Source organism: Cheilinus undulatus, linkage group 16 (assembly GCF_018320785.1).
Source record: "Cheilinus undulatus linkage group 16, ASM1832078v1, whole genome shotgun sequence".
In the NCBI taxonomy this organism is placed as follows: domain Eukaryota; kingdom Metazoa; phylum Chordata; class Actinopteri; order Labriformes; family Labridae; genus Cheilinus; species Cheilinus undulatus.
The window spans coordinates 12,267,568-12,284,447 of NC_054880.1; the positions used below are offsets into that span (position 1 = coordinate 12,267,568).

The 16,880-nt window shown below is 39.5% G+C and overlaps 2 protein-coding genes across 2 annotated transcripts; both read right to left on the reverse strand.

The window, feature by feature from the left end:
- Positions 1 to 475: 475 nt before the first annotated feature.
- LOC121524275 (elongation factor 1-alpha) lies at positions 476 to 12,676 on the reverse strand. The gene is made up of 8 exons (XM_041809588.1): positions 12,561 to 12,676; positions 11,405 to 11,557; positions 9,537 to 9,716; positions 9,154 to 9,450; positions 8,861 to 9,011; positions 5,804 to 6,060; positions 3,694 to 3,928; positions 476 to 850 (listed from the first exon to the last, which is right to left on the reverse strand). Exons 2-8 carry the CDS (start codon positions 11,546 to 11,548, stop codon positions 726 to 728), a joined length of 1,389 nt encoding a protein of 462 aa, XP_041665522.1. The 5' UTR covers positions 11,549 to 11,557; positions 12,561 to 12,676; the 3' UTR covers positions 476 to 725.
- Positions 12,677 to 12,853: 177 nt separating this feature from the next.
- LOC121524276 (elongation factor 1-alpha) lies at positions 12,854 to 16,456 on the reverse strand. The gene is made up of 8 exons (XM_041809589.1): positions 16,307 to 16,456; positions 15,337 to 15,488; positions 14,726 to 14,905; positions 14,327 to 14,623; positions 14,094 to 14,244; positions 13,747 to 14,003; positions 13,415 to 13,649; positions 12,854 to 13,313 (listed from the first exon to the last, which is right to left on the reverse strand). The coding sequence occupies exons 2-8, from the start codon at positions 15,478 to 15,480 to the stop codon at positions 13,192 to 13,194; spliced, it is 1,386 nt and encodes a 461-aa protein (XP_041665523.1). The 5' UTR covers positions 15,481 to 15,488; positions 16,307 to 16,456; the 3' UTR covers positions 12,854 to 13,191.
- Positions 16,457 to 16,880: the final 424 nt, after the last annotated feature.

Genomic DNA, 16,880 nt, shown 5'->3' on the forward strand with positions numbered 1-16,880 from the left:
CACCTCAAGTGCAATGCAGTATGGAGGTTATGGACATGGCCTCTGCTCAGTCTGCTCCAAGAAACCCCTTTTTCTAAAACCTTTCTTTTTTCAGCTCTGGTTTGAGTCTGTGCATTTTGTGGTAGAACACATACATGAAACAACATGCATGAAATTCAGTTGCCTGTCACTATGCACACGTTACATGCAAATTAACATACCTGGACAACTAGTTGTACTTGTTTGTTCTAGTCCTGTGCATTTTAATAGGACACACCACACAGTGGAAAAACAAAACCCTGCTTTACCTCTACCTGGAATGTCTTTTCTGACATTTCTGACCCCCAACCATTTAACCAATAACATTAAAAACCACATTCTTCTTTGATAATAGGAAAGGCATGTGTTTAAATTTTGACTGCAGTAACCCAAATGTGCTCTAATGTGATGGAGATCAATGCATTTTTGTTTTACAATGAAACACAAAAGAGTCATCTTCATTTGGCAATGTTTAAGATTTTTATTGTTTTGGTTTCAACTTAGTTATGATCTTAATTTCTCCTACAAGGAACAAGCTTTCCTTTCCTGCGGAAACTTTTCCGATGGGTTTTAATCAGCATAAGCCAGTCCTTGAGCAGAGAGCTCTGCTTCAGAGAAGATGGCACTGGGTGGCCGGGAAGAAGAGGGGAACGGGGAACCTGCTGCTGCTGAGACGCGACTTCATGTTGGACGTCCTCCATGACAATTCATTTCTTCTTGTCGGCCTTCTGAGCAGACTTAGTGACCTTTCCACCAGAGGCGGCCTTCTTCTCGACCGACTTGATGACACCAACAGCCACTGTCTGCCTCATGTCACGCACAGCGAAGCGACCTGAGAGGGAGAGAGGACAGGGAAAGAGAGCCAGTTAGAGTTTTAAAATGTAAATATCGTATTAAAAGGAGCAATTCTTTAAACAAGCTCAATGAGCTGACTAACTGAGGGTGTAATATAAAATAGTAATAGTAGAAAATATCAAAACTGACTAATTCTGTCTGGCTATAATTTGGTTAGGTCTTTTGATATTTTTCAATTTTTGTAAAGATCTCTTTGACCAAATTTTCCATGCCATTTCATGACCATGGTACTTAAACAAATAATACATCACTGACTGCATAGACTCCACTCAATAAACGTATTATCAAGTGAAACAAGCATTACTATAGTAAATAAAACTAAGAAAATATGTACAACTCTTAGTCCCCTCTTTGAGGTATCATGTCAAGGACCTTATTAAGTTTTGTATAGTATGTTGCTTTAATTATGGTAAAAAATATGATTGATTAACATATGTTTATTTAACGTTATATATCTATTTTATACACCATTATAATTATTTCCTAGGATGAAGAAAAATTGATATTTATTCAAATTACAGAGACTGATTGTGTATGCTCTGATGATTAATAGTGGTTTTGGGGAAGACTTTTGAATGCTTGTATCTGTATTAATTTAAAAAGTAAAGCAGAGAGACAAAAGTTAGGGATTAAATTTACTGTTTTCTGGTACAATTCTCTGTTACAATATTTTCAGTGACCCATGGCTGATAGACTTGGGAAATTTACCTCACAATGAACAAAAACACAGCATGTAACTGGCTGTTCACTTTCAGTGAGGGCAGTGACATCACATAGACTGTATTCAGATGAAAGGCTCAGATACATATCTAGTGTGTTAAGACACAAAGTTTGGATTTCACTTAATAGGGACTTTAAGATCATAAATAATAATAATAATAATAATAATAATAATAATAAAAAAAAATTAAAAAAACGCTTTCAGTTAAAGTGCTGTACATAGAGATAAAAACAAAGTGACAATAAAAACATCAGAAAATTAAAAAAATTAGTGTGAAACAACTTCCCAGTCTGCTATTGATATGCATTAAAAAGAGGTTTTTCAGAGAAACTCTCAGTTAACAGCAAATACCCACAGATTATTGTAGAATAAGGTACTAATTTAGCTCTTAATAATGACTTACAAGCAGCTAGTAGCACGCTGATAAGCAGCTAATTAATGGTGAGAATTGTACCCTAAACTACATTTCATTTCCCTAAACTAAAATATTTCCAAAAATAGCAGAAAACAAAGACAGAAGTCCCAAACAGAGATAGACGTTCCAGTGTAAAGGAAAACAGCAGTAAATGGGGAGAGAAGTCCCAATGAAAAGGAAACCACAGGAACCAAGACAGAAGGCTCTAACAGAGGCAGGAGTTCCGATAAGAAGGCAAACAGCAGAAAATGGGGATAAAAGTCTCTTTCAGAGACAGACCTCCTGTACAGAAACAGGAGTCCTTAAAAAAGAAAAACAGTAGAAGACAGAGACAGAAGTCCCTAAAATGTCAAATAGACTTTATAACTAGCAGACGGGGGCACCTGACACTATGGATTGGTTTCCACTTTGAAGTCTCTGGTCTGACATTTTGGCCATCACACTGAAGCTCAAATAAAAGTTAAATAAGGTGTTGAATTTAAACCCCCTACAGTTTTCATAAATTGACAAATAACTCACAGATACCAAGAACATATTTTGCACAAGATTGAAAACATTTAGGGCCAAGTTGCGGCTTGCTGGGTTGAGTCAGTCATCTTTCAACCAGGTGGTCAAGGATCTGATCCCCAGCTCATGCTGTCACATGTTGATGTGTCCTTGAGCAAAACATTAGGACGTTTTAAATTCTTTTTTTTTTTTTTTTTTTTGGGGGGGGGGGTTGCCCTCAGTTAGAAAGGATAGCTGAAGAGACATGAAACATGTGAAAAGACATGTACTTAACAGCACCAAGACTGGGGATTGTTCCCACAATAAGTGCGTTGAGGACAATGGCTGCCTGCTCTTCCCACTGAACTCAGTGCCCAGACATCAAGATATTTAACAACAAATGGCTCTCAGTGCTTCATCAGTGGCATGTGATTGTGTATGGATGTAAATGAACAAGATTAGATAATACCAATGGCCATTCTATGTATATATCATCCTTCTCCATCAGTGTGTGAGCATGATGTGAATGAGTAACTGTGACCTGCGCTGTAAAAATTTATTTTAGAAGTCAGATGATGAGAAAAGTTCTATAAAAGGTCAGGTTCATTTATTTGTGGTTTAAAGTTGTGCAGTTAACATTGAAGTCAATGGTGATTGGTTCACATTTTGAATTCGACCCTAGTGGCCATTCATGGAATTGCAATCATTGATTTATTTTAGTTTCCTTCCTAAGGGGCCATGAATTTCAGTGGAAAGTTTCGCTGATTAACCAGCAGGTAAACCTGATTGGTTGATTGATTCAGACCTTCTAAATTAAAAGAAAAAAAAAAAAGAAAGAAATAGAAATGAGAGAGCTGACCGACACAGATCTGGAACATATCTAAAGTAGCCTTTACCTGAATTTTAATGACATGGTTTTACATGCTACAGCTTTATATTTCTGACCATATTGTTATTCATCCTTGATTGGTAAGATAAATTATGATTTTGTTTCTTTTTGGTGCAAAAGTATAAAACAGCCTGTAATACACTGAGACAATGTAAATGTAGCCTAACCCATCAGACCTGCGCAAGACAATGCATCTACCATGAATGTAGTCAATTCCACTAATGCTTGTGCTGTGAAGACTTTTCTGACTCCAAGAGGTCTATAAAGACGAACATTTTGTGTTACTTAGATGAACTGTAGGATACTCACCCAGTGGGGGATACTGGGAGAAGCTCTCGACACACATGGGTTTTCCAGGCACCATGGTGATGATGGCAGCGTCTCCAGACTTGAGAGCCTTGGGGTTGTCCTCAAGCTTCTTGCCGGAACGACGGTCAATCTTCTCCTTAAGCTCGTTGAACTTGCAGGCAATGTGAGCAGTGTGGCAGTCCAGCACGGGAGCGTAACCTTGGGAGATCTGGCCAGGGTGGTTCAGGATGATGACCTGGAGAGGAAGGAAGGTTAAACTTCATGCTACATGGACTGGGCTGGTGCTGGACACCAATTCGCTATCAACATGAAGACTATTCAGAATACAATGACAGAGGTATTCTCTATTAAGACATGACACAACTTCTTTCACACACTGAATTTCGCTTATCATAAGATGGAAATGGAAGTTAATGTTGAATTAAGATTAGTGCTCCTTTATGTAATGGGAAAAATGCAGCATTTTGACCAAATCTTAAGTAGTTACTCAACTCCAGAGATTTGGCTAAGGTGCATCTACCCTGGAATTTCAAGACAAACTTACTCCTTCCTCCTGTGACCAGCAGCTACAATCTAATAATCTGCTTTTTCTCCAAAATTTGATTGTCATAACGGCATAACCACCCAGTGTAGACTTACCATGAGCTACCTTTATGTGTAACAATGTTATCAACCTAATTTTAAGAACAAAATAGTTTTATTTGTAAACTCACATGAAAGAACTACACAGCTCACAGTTCTGGATTGTAACAGCTGTTTCTTGAATTGGTGGCATCTGCTATGATCAGCAAACTTTGCTTTTGGCTGCTGAAGTTAACGGTCACGAAAAAAGTAGGTGGTCGCTCTTGGAGAGAGGTCAGACTGCAGACTGTTCATTTCTGATGGCCACTCTCGCTGACCGTTCATCTGAGACGCAGTGTATCGCAGAATGTAAGTCTGTAATTTGCCGGTACATCTATTGCCAGTTTTAGATTAAAAAAAAACATCAACTGTATTCATAAACAAAGTCTGGCAGTGACATTCATGAAATAACCACATTGCAAAACATTACAAACTAAGAGATATTTCATAAATGAAGCAGAAAATGACCAGAGGTCTAATCTGTGAATGATTTATGTATAGACCAATTTTAGAAGTAGTTGCATAAACAGTGGCTCCCTTTAGCTTTGTTAGCTTGAGCTAATGCTAACAAAGCTACCTAATTGAAGTAACTACATAAGCCAATGTCGCTAAATTAGCTTAAATAGCATGTTCTTTGGCAAATGTACCTAAAACTAACGTAGTTATGTAGATAACATACCTACTTAGTTTTCATAGCTAGTTTGGGAGCTTATATTAAGCTACATTAGCTATGTAGCTACATGGACCCATTATCTATGATTAGCTTGAGCACTTAGTTACACAGATAACGTTGATACATAGCTTCCGTTAGCCTCAATTATCTATGTAGCTCCGTTATCTTTGTAGCTTATGCAGCTAAATTAGCTATGTAAGTCCCGCTGGCTGTGCTAGGATCTTTTCATTGAGGACAAACTTTTTTCTTGTATGCAGACTGTTTACTCAGCCTCGTTAAAATGTAATCAGGTTTTGCAGGTTACATTTTTGACCTTTAAGTTTTTTTAACTTTCCCTTACCTCAACCCTTACCCTTAAACCTAAATGTTAGATTAGATAGATTTTTATTTTAAAAATTTTAGCAAGTATTTCAGTTCTGAAATATACACTGTCTCAGATGAAGGAGTCTGTGAGAATGGCCATCATAGATGAAGGATCTGCAGCCAGACTGTCTTGCACTCTTGAGCTCTGTGGTAATGAAAGCTGGCACCATACAGTATATGTCACTTGCCATCAGATCAGCCACTAGAAAAATTCAACTACAGTAACAAGTCTTACCTTTTAAGGGGCAGTCACCATCCATATTTCTAAGACAACATGCTGAAATTTAAATACTTTTTACTTAAATGCCAAGATTTGAAACACTTGTCCATATGTGCCCATATTTATCTGCCTGTACATTAGATTAAAAAAAGTAAAAAATAAAACAAAACAAAACAAAACAAAACAAGAAAAAAAACAATCAATTTTCATCTCAGTCTTTTCCTGAATCTCACCTGGGCAGTGAAGTTCTCAGCAGCCAAGGGTGGATCATTCTTGCTGTCACCAGCCACGTTTCCACGGCGGATTTCCTTGACGGAGACGTTCTTGACGTTGAAGCCGACGTTGTCACCGGGCAGAGCCTCGGGAAGAGACTCATGGTGCATTTCCACAGACTTCACCTCAGTGGTCAAGTTGGGGGGAGCGAAGGTGACGACCATGCCAGGCTTCAGGATACCGGTCTCAACACGGCCGACAGGGACAGTTCCAATACCTGAGGGGGAGGATAGACCAATTTCTGTCAGTACATTCTCTGGTGGAAAATTGAAAAAATGAAAATGAAGTGGGATAAGTTTTCATGGGCCTAATCCAGTTTGGGTCCGATTAGGCATAAACATGCAAGAGTATATTGTTTTCCCATTATTCAGAGAATAATTCAAGAAATTATGTTAAGTTCAATACCAGTCAGACTAACATGTTGACAAGCATTTTAAAAGCCTGGGTCTAGTTGGACTAACACACTCATTTTTTCCAACTGCCTTTAAATGTTCTGAAAGTTTATTTTACATTCCAACTTGAACTTGATATCAAGCTCTACAAGATGTTTTAACGTTACAGACAGTATGGCTATATAAAAAACAATACTCTGAACAAGTGTATTTGCCATATTTGCCAACAAAAATATCTACTTACACAGACTTTAATTCACAACCATTAACCCGGTCCAACTAAACATTTCATTTTAAGGTAAAAAAAAAAACAAAACACATAACTAAGGCTCAAATTTCTTTTCATAATCTAAAATTTCTGCCAGTGGGGCAAGCGATATAGTTTATATTCAAACTACTCATTACAAACATTTTAGGCCTTACTTTGGTTGTTTTATATCTTGAAGTAAGATGTCTATCTGGGCATGTCTCATAAATTTGGCACAAAATAAATAGTCTTGAGATCTTTTTGACCTGAATTAAGGAACTGAGACTTGAGTTTTTATTGTGTATAAGATATATATGTCAAATATAATAAGGCTGTAACATTTAAAGATACAGTGCCTGTAAAAATTTTTCACCCCTTGGATGTATTAAATCAATTATGGTCAATATAATTTGGCTTTTTTGACCAAAAAAAAAAAAATCTTTAATGTCAAAGTGAAAACAAATTTCTGCATTTCACTTAAATAAAATGTGTAAAATAAGTTAATGCATAAATATTCACCCCCTTCAAGTCAGTATTTAGTTGATGCACCATTAACTGCAATCACAGCACCGAGTCCGTGCGGATAGGTCTCCATCAGGTATGCACATCTTGATACTGCAATTTAACATCTTTCTTTTTTTCAAAGCTGCTCCTATCAGGTTGCATGGGAATCGGATGTGAACAACCCTTTACAAGTTCTGCCATAAAGTCTCTTTTGGATTTAGGTCTTGGCTTTGTCTCAGCTACTCCAGAACATTCACCTTGTTGTCTTTAAACCATTTCTGTGTAGCTTTTGCTGTATGCTTATGGTCATTGTCTTGCGGGAGAATAAATCTTCTTTAGTTCTCTTACAGACTGAATAAAACTGTCCTTCAGGATTTTCCTGTATTGCCACATTCATTTTACCCTCTGCCTTAGAAAGCCTTTGCCTGATGGGCTTCATGGTGTAATGGTAGCCAGGATTAACCAGTGACTGGAGCTTCCAGACACAGATGTCTTTATACTACAATCAGATGGGACACATTCACTGCATTCAGATAATCCCCATTTTTACTAATTGTGAGACTACTAGGACAAACTGGCTGGACCTCTGTCAAATTAAGTCAGTCACTTTGAAGGGATTGAGTATTTATGCAGTCTCTTATTTTACCTTTAATATTTTTTGTTAAATTCACATTACTATGGGAAAATCTGTTTCACTTTAACATTGAAAGGGTTTTTATTTTTTTTAAAAAGCCAAATTACATCAACCATGATGGATTTATCAAATTAATAAAAAAGGTAAAACACTGTATCTGAGGAGGTGTATACTTCAGTAGGTACAGGTGGTTTCAGTTGTCACAAAACTCTCCTATGTGTTTGGTGCTCCTCTCTGATTGGCCTGTCTCAACTAGTTGAAAATCCACCTAGATCCCCTCCCATATTTTGAGTGTCTGTTTGAGGATTTAGAGGCTGAGTTTATAGTTTGACACATACTATTAAGTCTCGTATTTCACCTCGAGCTACCAGAGCTCTTAGCAGCAGGATTTCAGGTGAGCAACTCCACATTGGCTCTCTTACTTTTTGTCTGGATACTTCACGGTTTCTGGCAGTTTGTATTAGCGATGTGACTTCAGGGCTACAGGGAGGGCTCACAGACCTGTTTTTTTGTTATTTAAATGAACCCTTTCTCAAACTTTAAATACCGAACTTTAAAGACTTCAGATGTTTGCTAAAGTATTTCTTATTTGTTGTTCAGGTGTAACTTTCTTACTGTACTATAAAATCTCTACATCCTAAGTTTGACTTTGTAAAGCAGTTAAGAAACCTCGAAGCTGGGGAGATATTTGACAGTCATAGTTTGGGAGTGGTTGCTGTGGCTCCACGAGGAAGGTGCAACAGACTAGAGGGGATAAGCGGAAGACTGAAAAACTACCTTGCTCTGATCAAAATAAAGCAGGGTAGATCATCCTTCATCTTACAGTAGGATTACCTGTAAAATTCCTCTTCAGTTTAATTCATTTCATAGACTGTTTTAAGCCTACTTTATATCTGCAAGTGCACAAGACAGACTGATAAGTTAAGGTTATGTGATTATTATTATTTTTTTGTTAGATTTTTCCTGGTTTATGTAAGGCATTTCACTGAATAGCATGTACAAGAAATGGGGAGCTGATTGGTTGATAATAAGGGCTGTAAACATTTTACTTCTTGTTCTTGTACTGTGATGGTAGCAAACATGCTTACAAGGATCTTGCATGCAGTTCTACGGAGTAACAAGTCAGGTGTTGTTGAGTTTGTTGAAAGACGTGTAGGTGGACTAGTAGTACACAGTTTTATATGTTTTATGTAGGGTCCTTTACTTCAAATGCATAGTTACTAGTGCTGAAACTCCTTACCGCCAATTTTGTACACGTCCTGCAGGGGAAGACGCAGGGGCTTGTCGGTGGGGCGGCTTGGAGGCATAATGGAGTCCAGAGCCTCGAGCAGTGTGGTGCCATTTGCACCACCCTCTTTACGCTCAATCTTCCACCCCTTGAACCAGCTCATCTAAAATGGAGGATGCACAGACAGGAAAGAGAATGTTCAGGTAAGCAAAGAGAGTTATTAGTTTTGAATAAATATTGGATTACCTTATAAAAACATATTCTATAAAAAATAAGTTAAATATAGAGAGTTTAAAGTTTCTTACCTTGTCACTGGCCTCCAGCATGTTGTCTCCATGCCATCCAGAGATGGGGACAAAGGCAACAGTGGCAGGGTTGTAGCCAATCTTCTTGATATAGGCACTCACTTCCTTGGTGATTTCCTCGAAACGCTTCTGACTGTAAGGGGGCTCGGTTGAGTCCATTTTGTTGACTCCAACAATGAGCTGTTTGACACCCAAAGTGTAGGCGAGCAGAGCGTGTTCACGGGTCTGACCGTTCTTGGAGATACCAGCCTCAAACTCACCAACGCCGGCAGCGACAATCAGCACAGCGCAGTCAGCCTACACAAGGAGAATTGCATAGTTTAGCATGTTTTTTTTAAATGAAGTGGCAAACCTGTGAAGTCTGTTTAAAGGTGCATCTTTACCTGAGATGTACCAGTGATCATGTTCTTGATGAAGTCTCTGTGTCCAGGGGCATCAATGATGGTCACGTAGTACTTGCTGGTCTCAAACTTCCACAGAGCAATGTCAATGGTGATACCACGCTCACGCTCGGCCTTCAGTTTGTCCAGCACCCAGGCATACTTGAAGGAGCCTTTGCCCATCTGTTGTGGGTGAAGATGACATATATTTGCACAGTTTGAAGGGATGTGCTGTGAAATCTTTAGGAATTTGTTTGTACATTTTCCATTAATCTATTGGTAAACTCTCAAAAATGATGGGTGGAATTTGATTTAAATTTTTTAAGTAATTTCTATAGATGCTTTCCGGGAAAATTTTATTTCATTTCTAAGGCTTTTTTGTGAAAATTTGACTTGAAACATTTGGGAAATATTTAGGAAATCTACTATTTTATAGGGTTTAGAAGTGTTCAAGAATATTTACAGAAATGTTTGGCAAAATCTTGAAAACTTTGGGAGATTTTTTATGTTTTGCAAATTATTAATCTGAAGGAAAATTCTCCACTTCCTATACAAGTATGGAATAATTATTTTGTGTTTTACAGTAATATAAGTCAGTTGTCCTCACGTGCATTCTTATCCCAAACAAGTGGGAGAAAATAAAAATGCATTCAAAACAAAAGTCCAGGCCTTAGGAAATTTAGTTAAACAAATACAACAGCAAGGAAGGATTAAATGAAGCCATTTTCTAAAAAGGTAAGATTTTAGAGTATCATCTGACGTTCTAGATGACTGGTACATTTTCTGTTAATATTGTTTTTAATTTATTGATTTTCTTTTTGTTGATATTTATTAGATTGAAACTCATGAGTCAGCCCCTAGATTCAAAGAAATAAAAAAAAGTCCTTATTCTCAATACCACCGAGAAAATTACTTGAAATTTCAGATAGTAACTGCATGATTGTCTGAATTGAATTATCAGATCAGTGCCAGTCAAATTATTTAAGATAATCTTTTAAGCTTTTACGTTATTGTAGGAATGTTTTTGCATTTTAAACTATGTTTTGAGAATATACAAAAGCTTAAGCCCCTTAATTCTAGATCATATTGTTTAGTGCATAAGTATTAGATAAAGCATTTTTTTTCTTTCACTGAGAAAGTATAATGTAAAAATCAAATGTCTCAGTGGAAAGGAGCCTATTTTATTTAGTACACCGCAAGTTTCTTGAGAGAAAACAAACTCAGAATTTTGTTGTTTAAAAAGTCACAAATTCACAAAAAAACAGGAAATTTCCAAGTTAAAAAGTCTTAAATTTTGATGTTTGATAATCTTTTTTTTTTTTTTTTCAAATCGCAAATTTATAGTGGCATGAAGTAAAAAATTACAAGAAACACAATTGAAAACAGTGGTTGGATTTTTGACTCTATAATACATTTACAACTTTTAAAGTCAATTTGTGAATAAATTACTTTTCAAACTTTAGAATTTCATTTTTTTCTAGAGAATTAACAGATCCTTTTTATTATTTTGTCAAGAAAAGTGTATGTAAGCCTGTTATGCTGAGATTTTGTCAAGTGGGTCCTGGGGGGGCTCAGCTCTTCTTAGATATGAATAGGGGGGCGCTAAGGAAAAAAGTTTGGGAACCACTGCTTTAAGTGACTCAGGATTTAAGGGGGTATTTCCTTGTGACTGTCAGTAACCGTACATATTTTTCGACAGTAGGTGGCAGCTTAAACCAAGGAATAACAGGAACCAGCTCCATCCACCACACCCGTTTCCCCAAACATGAATAGAAACAGCATTGCCTCGTCATATTTGAGCTCATACGCCCTGTGCTGTGATTCATTCGTTGAACTTTTAAATTTAATCATTCCATGTACCCACAACCAACCTCAGCTGCCTCTTTCTCGAACTTCTCGATGGTTCTCTTGTCGATTCCTCCGCACTTGTAAATCAGGTGGCCTGTGGTGGTGGATTTGCCGGAGTCGACATGGCCAATGACCACAATGTTGATGTGGGTTTTTTCCTTTCCCATTTTGATTTACTGGTTGAGAAAACAACATGAAAAGCATATATAAACATATGTATTTATATCGTAATAATAAATTAATTTAGATCATAAGGCGTGCAAAGCGGGCAGACATATCGCCGTCACTCAATTGTTTTAAAAAAACATGTAATTTCAGTCCGGTAATATGACAACAGTATCTCATGTTCATATGTCATTAAGAGACTGACAGGTGTAACCTGGACAACTTATGACCCAAGATAATCATAAATTGTTATATGAAGGAGTCATGAGTTAGATCTGTGTCGTGATATATCTCCACCCTGTCATAACTGCGGCACAAAACGTTAAATAACGTTAGCATGTGACCGTTAATCGTTATTGGGGCAAAATTGAGTTAAATATACCTTTTTGTACGGAAGCATTCACTTGTTTTGTGACTTGATAGTGAAACAAAAGTTAATCGTTCCCTTTGGTATCGTTTTAAATGCTCGTGCACGTCCCCGGATAAAAGGGACCGGTGAGTCACGCGCCATGTGCTCAGTGCCGGCTAATCGGCCTCCATGTTGTTCCGGCAGCGCAGAGCCGCCATGTTGTTTCCAACTGATGTAAGCGCGCGCCCACACAACACCAACAGCCAACATAAGGGTGGAATGACGCGCGTTCACGAGAATGGAAAGAAAGGACTACCATGACTGGCAGAAAGAAAAATCTGGCAACTCATTCACAGTTCAAGAACATTATAGCGCTCTCTTTGTTTTTCAGACACCAAGGTTTTTAAGCCTCAAAGACAGAGCCGAATAAAGCCACACGCTGTAAATTCTTCTGGATATTAAAACCTCAAGGTGAGCAAGCATGTTTACCTCTTTTTACCCCACTCATTTTTAAAAGATAGCATACCAGCATGCCATTCCAGTTAGAAGTCTGTTATCTGATTCAGCTCAAATAGCTCTGTACACAAGGCTCAGCATAAGTAGCTCACATGCATGTTTGTGTTTAATTTTTCAGCTGTATTAGAAAAATTCTATATTTAACAAACCTGTGTCCAGCAATGAAGACGTCCCCTGATAAAGAGTGGAGGAAAAAAGGACAGAATGTGTGGTGTCCTCAGTTTTTATACTGAACCAAAGGAGAGGGAGGGCTGTGCATGTTCTCTTGTTGCTGTCAGACTAAAATAAGGGGTGCTATTGGCTGGGAAAGCATAACTCCTATCGAGGCGATTGGATGACAAGTGCATTGCTGGACACAGATAGCATGGTCAAAAACAGCTGCGACAGAGAGGCTCGCCTGTGACAGACAAAACGATAGCAATGAGGGACAGAGACAAGCCGATTTCAATTTTTTCAAAGACATTTATTTTATTAGTTACCAGCAGCTTTCTTTCCAATTAAATTTGTGGCATTTTAAACATCAAGATACAGTTCTAGACCATTTCCAACTTAAACTTAACTGAGAAGAAGCACTGTCATTTGATTCAGGTAGTTGACAATGCCACAAAGTTCTTTTTTCCTGCGAAAACTTTTGCGATGGGTTTTAATCAGCATAAGCCAGTCTTTGAGGAGAGAACTCTGCCTCAGAGAAGATGATCCAGGGTGGGAGGAGTGGAGAGGGGAAGGTGTGGCCCGCTGTCGCCGGCACACATCTTGTTGCTGGATGTCCTGCACGATCATTCATTTCTTCTTCTGGGCCTTTTCTGCGGCCTTGGTTGTCTTTCCAGACACTTCCTTGGTCTCCACTGACTTGATGACACCGACAGCCACCGTCTGCCTCATGTCACGCACAGCGAAACGACCTGAGAACATAAGAGGTGAGTATTTAATACATGTACAATTGTTTGTGCATTCAATGAATCATTTTTAAGTTAATGCTTGGGATTTAAGGAAAAAAACATACCGAGGGGAGGATAGCTGGCGAAAGGCTCCACAACCATGGGCTTCTGTGGGATCAGTTTAACAATGGCAGCATCTCCAGACTTGACAAACTTAGGGGCATCTTCAAGCTTCTTGCCAGAACGACGATCGATCTTCTCAATGAGCTCGCTGAACTTGCAGGCAATGTGAGCGGTGTGGCAATCCAGCACAGGGGCATAACCGGCATTGATCTGTCCGGGGTGGTTCAGGATGATGACCTGCAAGAAGAAATATTTAATCTCTGGCACTCAAACATAGGTCAACATATAGTGTATCCATCTACGCCACAACAAGCTACAAGTTCAAAATACAAACCTGGGCATTGAAGTTATCAGCACCCTTGGGTGGGTCATTCTTGCTGTCGCCAGCCACATATCCACGACGGATTTCCTTAACAGAAACGTTCTTGACATTGAAGCCAACGTTGTCTCCAGGCACAGCTTCAGGCAGAGACTCGTGGTGCATTTCCACAGACTTCACCTCAGTGGTCAGGTTGGTGGGAGCAAAGGTGACGACCGTGCCGGGCTTCAGGACACCAGTCTCAACACGACCGACGGGTACAGTTCCAATACCTTTAGAAAACATGGTTTAGTAGGAGGAAAACTTGCTAGACAAATGAGTTCTACACTTGCGTAGATTCATTAACACCATTCAATCCTTACCGCCGATTTTGTAGACATCCTGCAGGGGCAGACGCAGGGGCTTGTCGGTGGGGCGGGCAGGTGGCAGGATGGCATCGAGAGCCTCCAGCAGGGTTGTTCCAGAGGCATTACCCTCCTTGCGCTCAATCTTCCATCCCTTGAACCAGGACATCTACAAAAGATATTTGAAATTTAGAGGCAATTCCACATCCAATCCACTTAACTGAGTCACTTAAAGCTAATCAAAATTTTACCTTGTCACTGGTCTCCAGCATGTTATCTCCATGCCATCCAGAGATGGGGACAAAGGCAACGGCAGCAGGGTTGTAGCCGATCTTCTTGATGTAGGTGCTCACTTCCTTTTGGATTTCCTCGAAACGGGCCTGGCTGTAAGGGGGCTCAGTTGAGTCCATCTTGTTGACTCCAACGATGAGCTGCTTCACACCGAGGGTGAAGGCCAGCAGGGCGTGCTCACGGGTCTGACCGTTCTTGGAGATACCAGCCTCAAACTCACCAACGCCGGCAGCGACAATCAGCACAGCGCAGTCAGCCTAATCGGGGAGGATTTCATAGTTTAGCATTCATAAATTTTGATGAAGACCAAGGTAAATGCAATGACAAATCTGGAATTACACTATTGTCACTGTTCTTACCTGAGATGTACCAGTGATCATGTTCTTGATGAAGTCTCTGTGTCCAGGGGCATCAATGATGGTCACGTAGTACTTGCTGGTCTCAAACTTCCACAGAGCAATGTCAATGGTGATACCACGCTCACGCTCGGCCTTCAGTTTGTCCAGCACCCAGGCGTACTTGAAAGAGCCTTTGCCCATCTACACCAAAATAAAATTCACTGTCAATACATCTCATACTCACTAAAAACAAACTTTAGTAGGTTTGACACATTGCTACGTTAAAGCTCTAATTTTCATTCAAGCTCTTTAGTCAGTTGAATAATAAGGATGTGTTCCTCCTGGCTGAAATATTAAATTTTGAAACGAGTTTGCTTAATAGAAGTGTACTTTAAACTTCCATTTCAGGTGTCTAACATTTATCAATCATTATGTCTTTATACCACAGCCTGAGGCCTGCACTCAGAAGTGCTCAGTCACCATCAGCACTGCTGGCGTTTAGCCCCACCCCGCGTGCGCGCACACGGTTGATTCAGTCGTGCCGGGCAGCAGGGCTGAGAGGGGGCATGCTCACGCCGCCATTTTGAATATAACGGTTAGGAAGATAACACGAAAAATATAAAACTGCTCACCTCAGCGGCTTCCTTCTCGAACTTCTCGATGGTTCTCTTGTCGATTCCTCCGCATTTGTAGATCAGATGGCCGGTAGAGGTGGACTTGCCGGAGTCGACATGGCCAATGACCACGATGTTGATGTGGATCTTTTCCTTTCCCATTTTTGTTTCTGTCACAGAAAGAGTAAAACAACGTTAGTTACTGTTAAAGGGCGTAATCCAATGAAACCGCTCATCGTACAATATTAGCTACCGGCTTGAAAGATAGCGGTATGTGTACATGGCAACTCGGACCCGGCCACTTTTAATCATCGTTTACGCAGCGGTTAATTAAAAGTTTTACGCAAATGTCAGCGTAAAAGTATATGCCAAAGTTTTTTTCAGTTATTCAGATCCATATTTTTACACAACTTCGACATGTTGGAGCCGCAAACAGGCGACGGCTGCTAGGCCTCACTCGGCCACAGGCCAGGCGAGACACGTGTTACTCCATGGGCCACGTCGTATAAAGTTACAAAGACTGCCAAATATTCCGAAGCTATTTTGTCCAGTCTTCCAACACCTGTCAGTGGGCTAGAGGGGCAGTTGTTTCAAAGAGAGGAGAGAAGAAATGCCATTCGAGCATCTTCGGATGTCAGCTTTCGCAGCTCCCTCTTTGTTCCTTTCCCCCCACATTCTCTCCTCCCTTGTTAGCCCTTTTGTTAAAAGTTGAAAATAACTTCTGTAAAACTCCTACCACATGTACAAAAAACGTTACACCGGTCGAGCAAGATGGAGATACGTTAAGAGTAACCTTAAAATTTTGTGGTTAATTCCTCAAAAAAGCCACAGGTTTGTGTAAAGTTACATAACAGAAAAGGCAAAGTTTTCGACTATAAAACAATCAAATAATCCAAAAGCAAGCGTCTAACTTAATAAAATAGCTTCAAACAAGTTAAAGGCCTTCGCCACGCTCTGATGCTAATTTACAAATCAAAGCTAAACTTACCGGTGTTTCTGGGTTTTCACGGCCAAAGCTGCTGCCCCTAGCCAGGTAACAGAAAGAGGAAGAGTCGGGGCGGACTCGTAGGTTTTATACTGAATGGGAGGCGGCCTGACTTCCCGTCGCCCTCCCCGGTGCAGACCCCGCAAATCACACACATTCCTGCAAAAAACGTCAGCACGTCACCGGATGAACCGCCTGTAACATGTATGATGCCACAACAGAATTGTGTATTTTTTTTTTCATTTGTTCAAACCATCGGTTACATAGACGCCACAGTGGTAGCAGGGATGATGATACAGAGTCAAACCGATTTAATTGACTTATTTGACTCATTAGCGGACTAGTTCGTGACCTGAAATGATCCGGTTTACATTACGAGAGCGCGGATTTCCCTGGAAGTTGTTCCCAACTTCCTGCATATTTACACTGATTTTAAAAGTTTTCAAACCTGAAAGTTAAGTCATATATAAAACAGAATAAAACCTGAATATACCTTTAGTTAACTTAAAACGTAATATAGTATAAACTTAGGTGTATCTCATTACTGCCACAGTTAGCCTAAATACAGTTTGGAAAG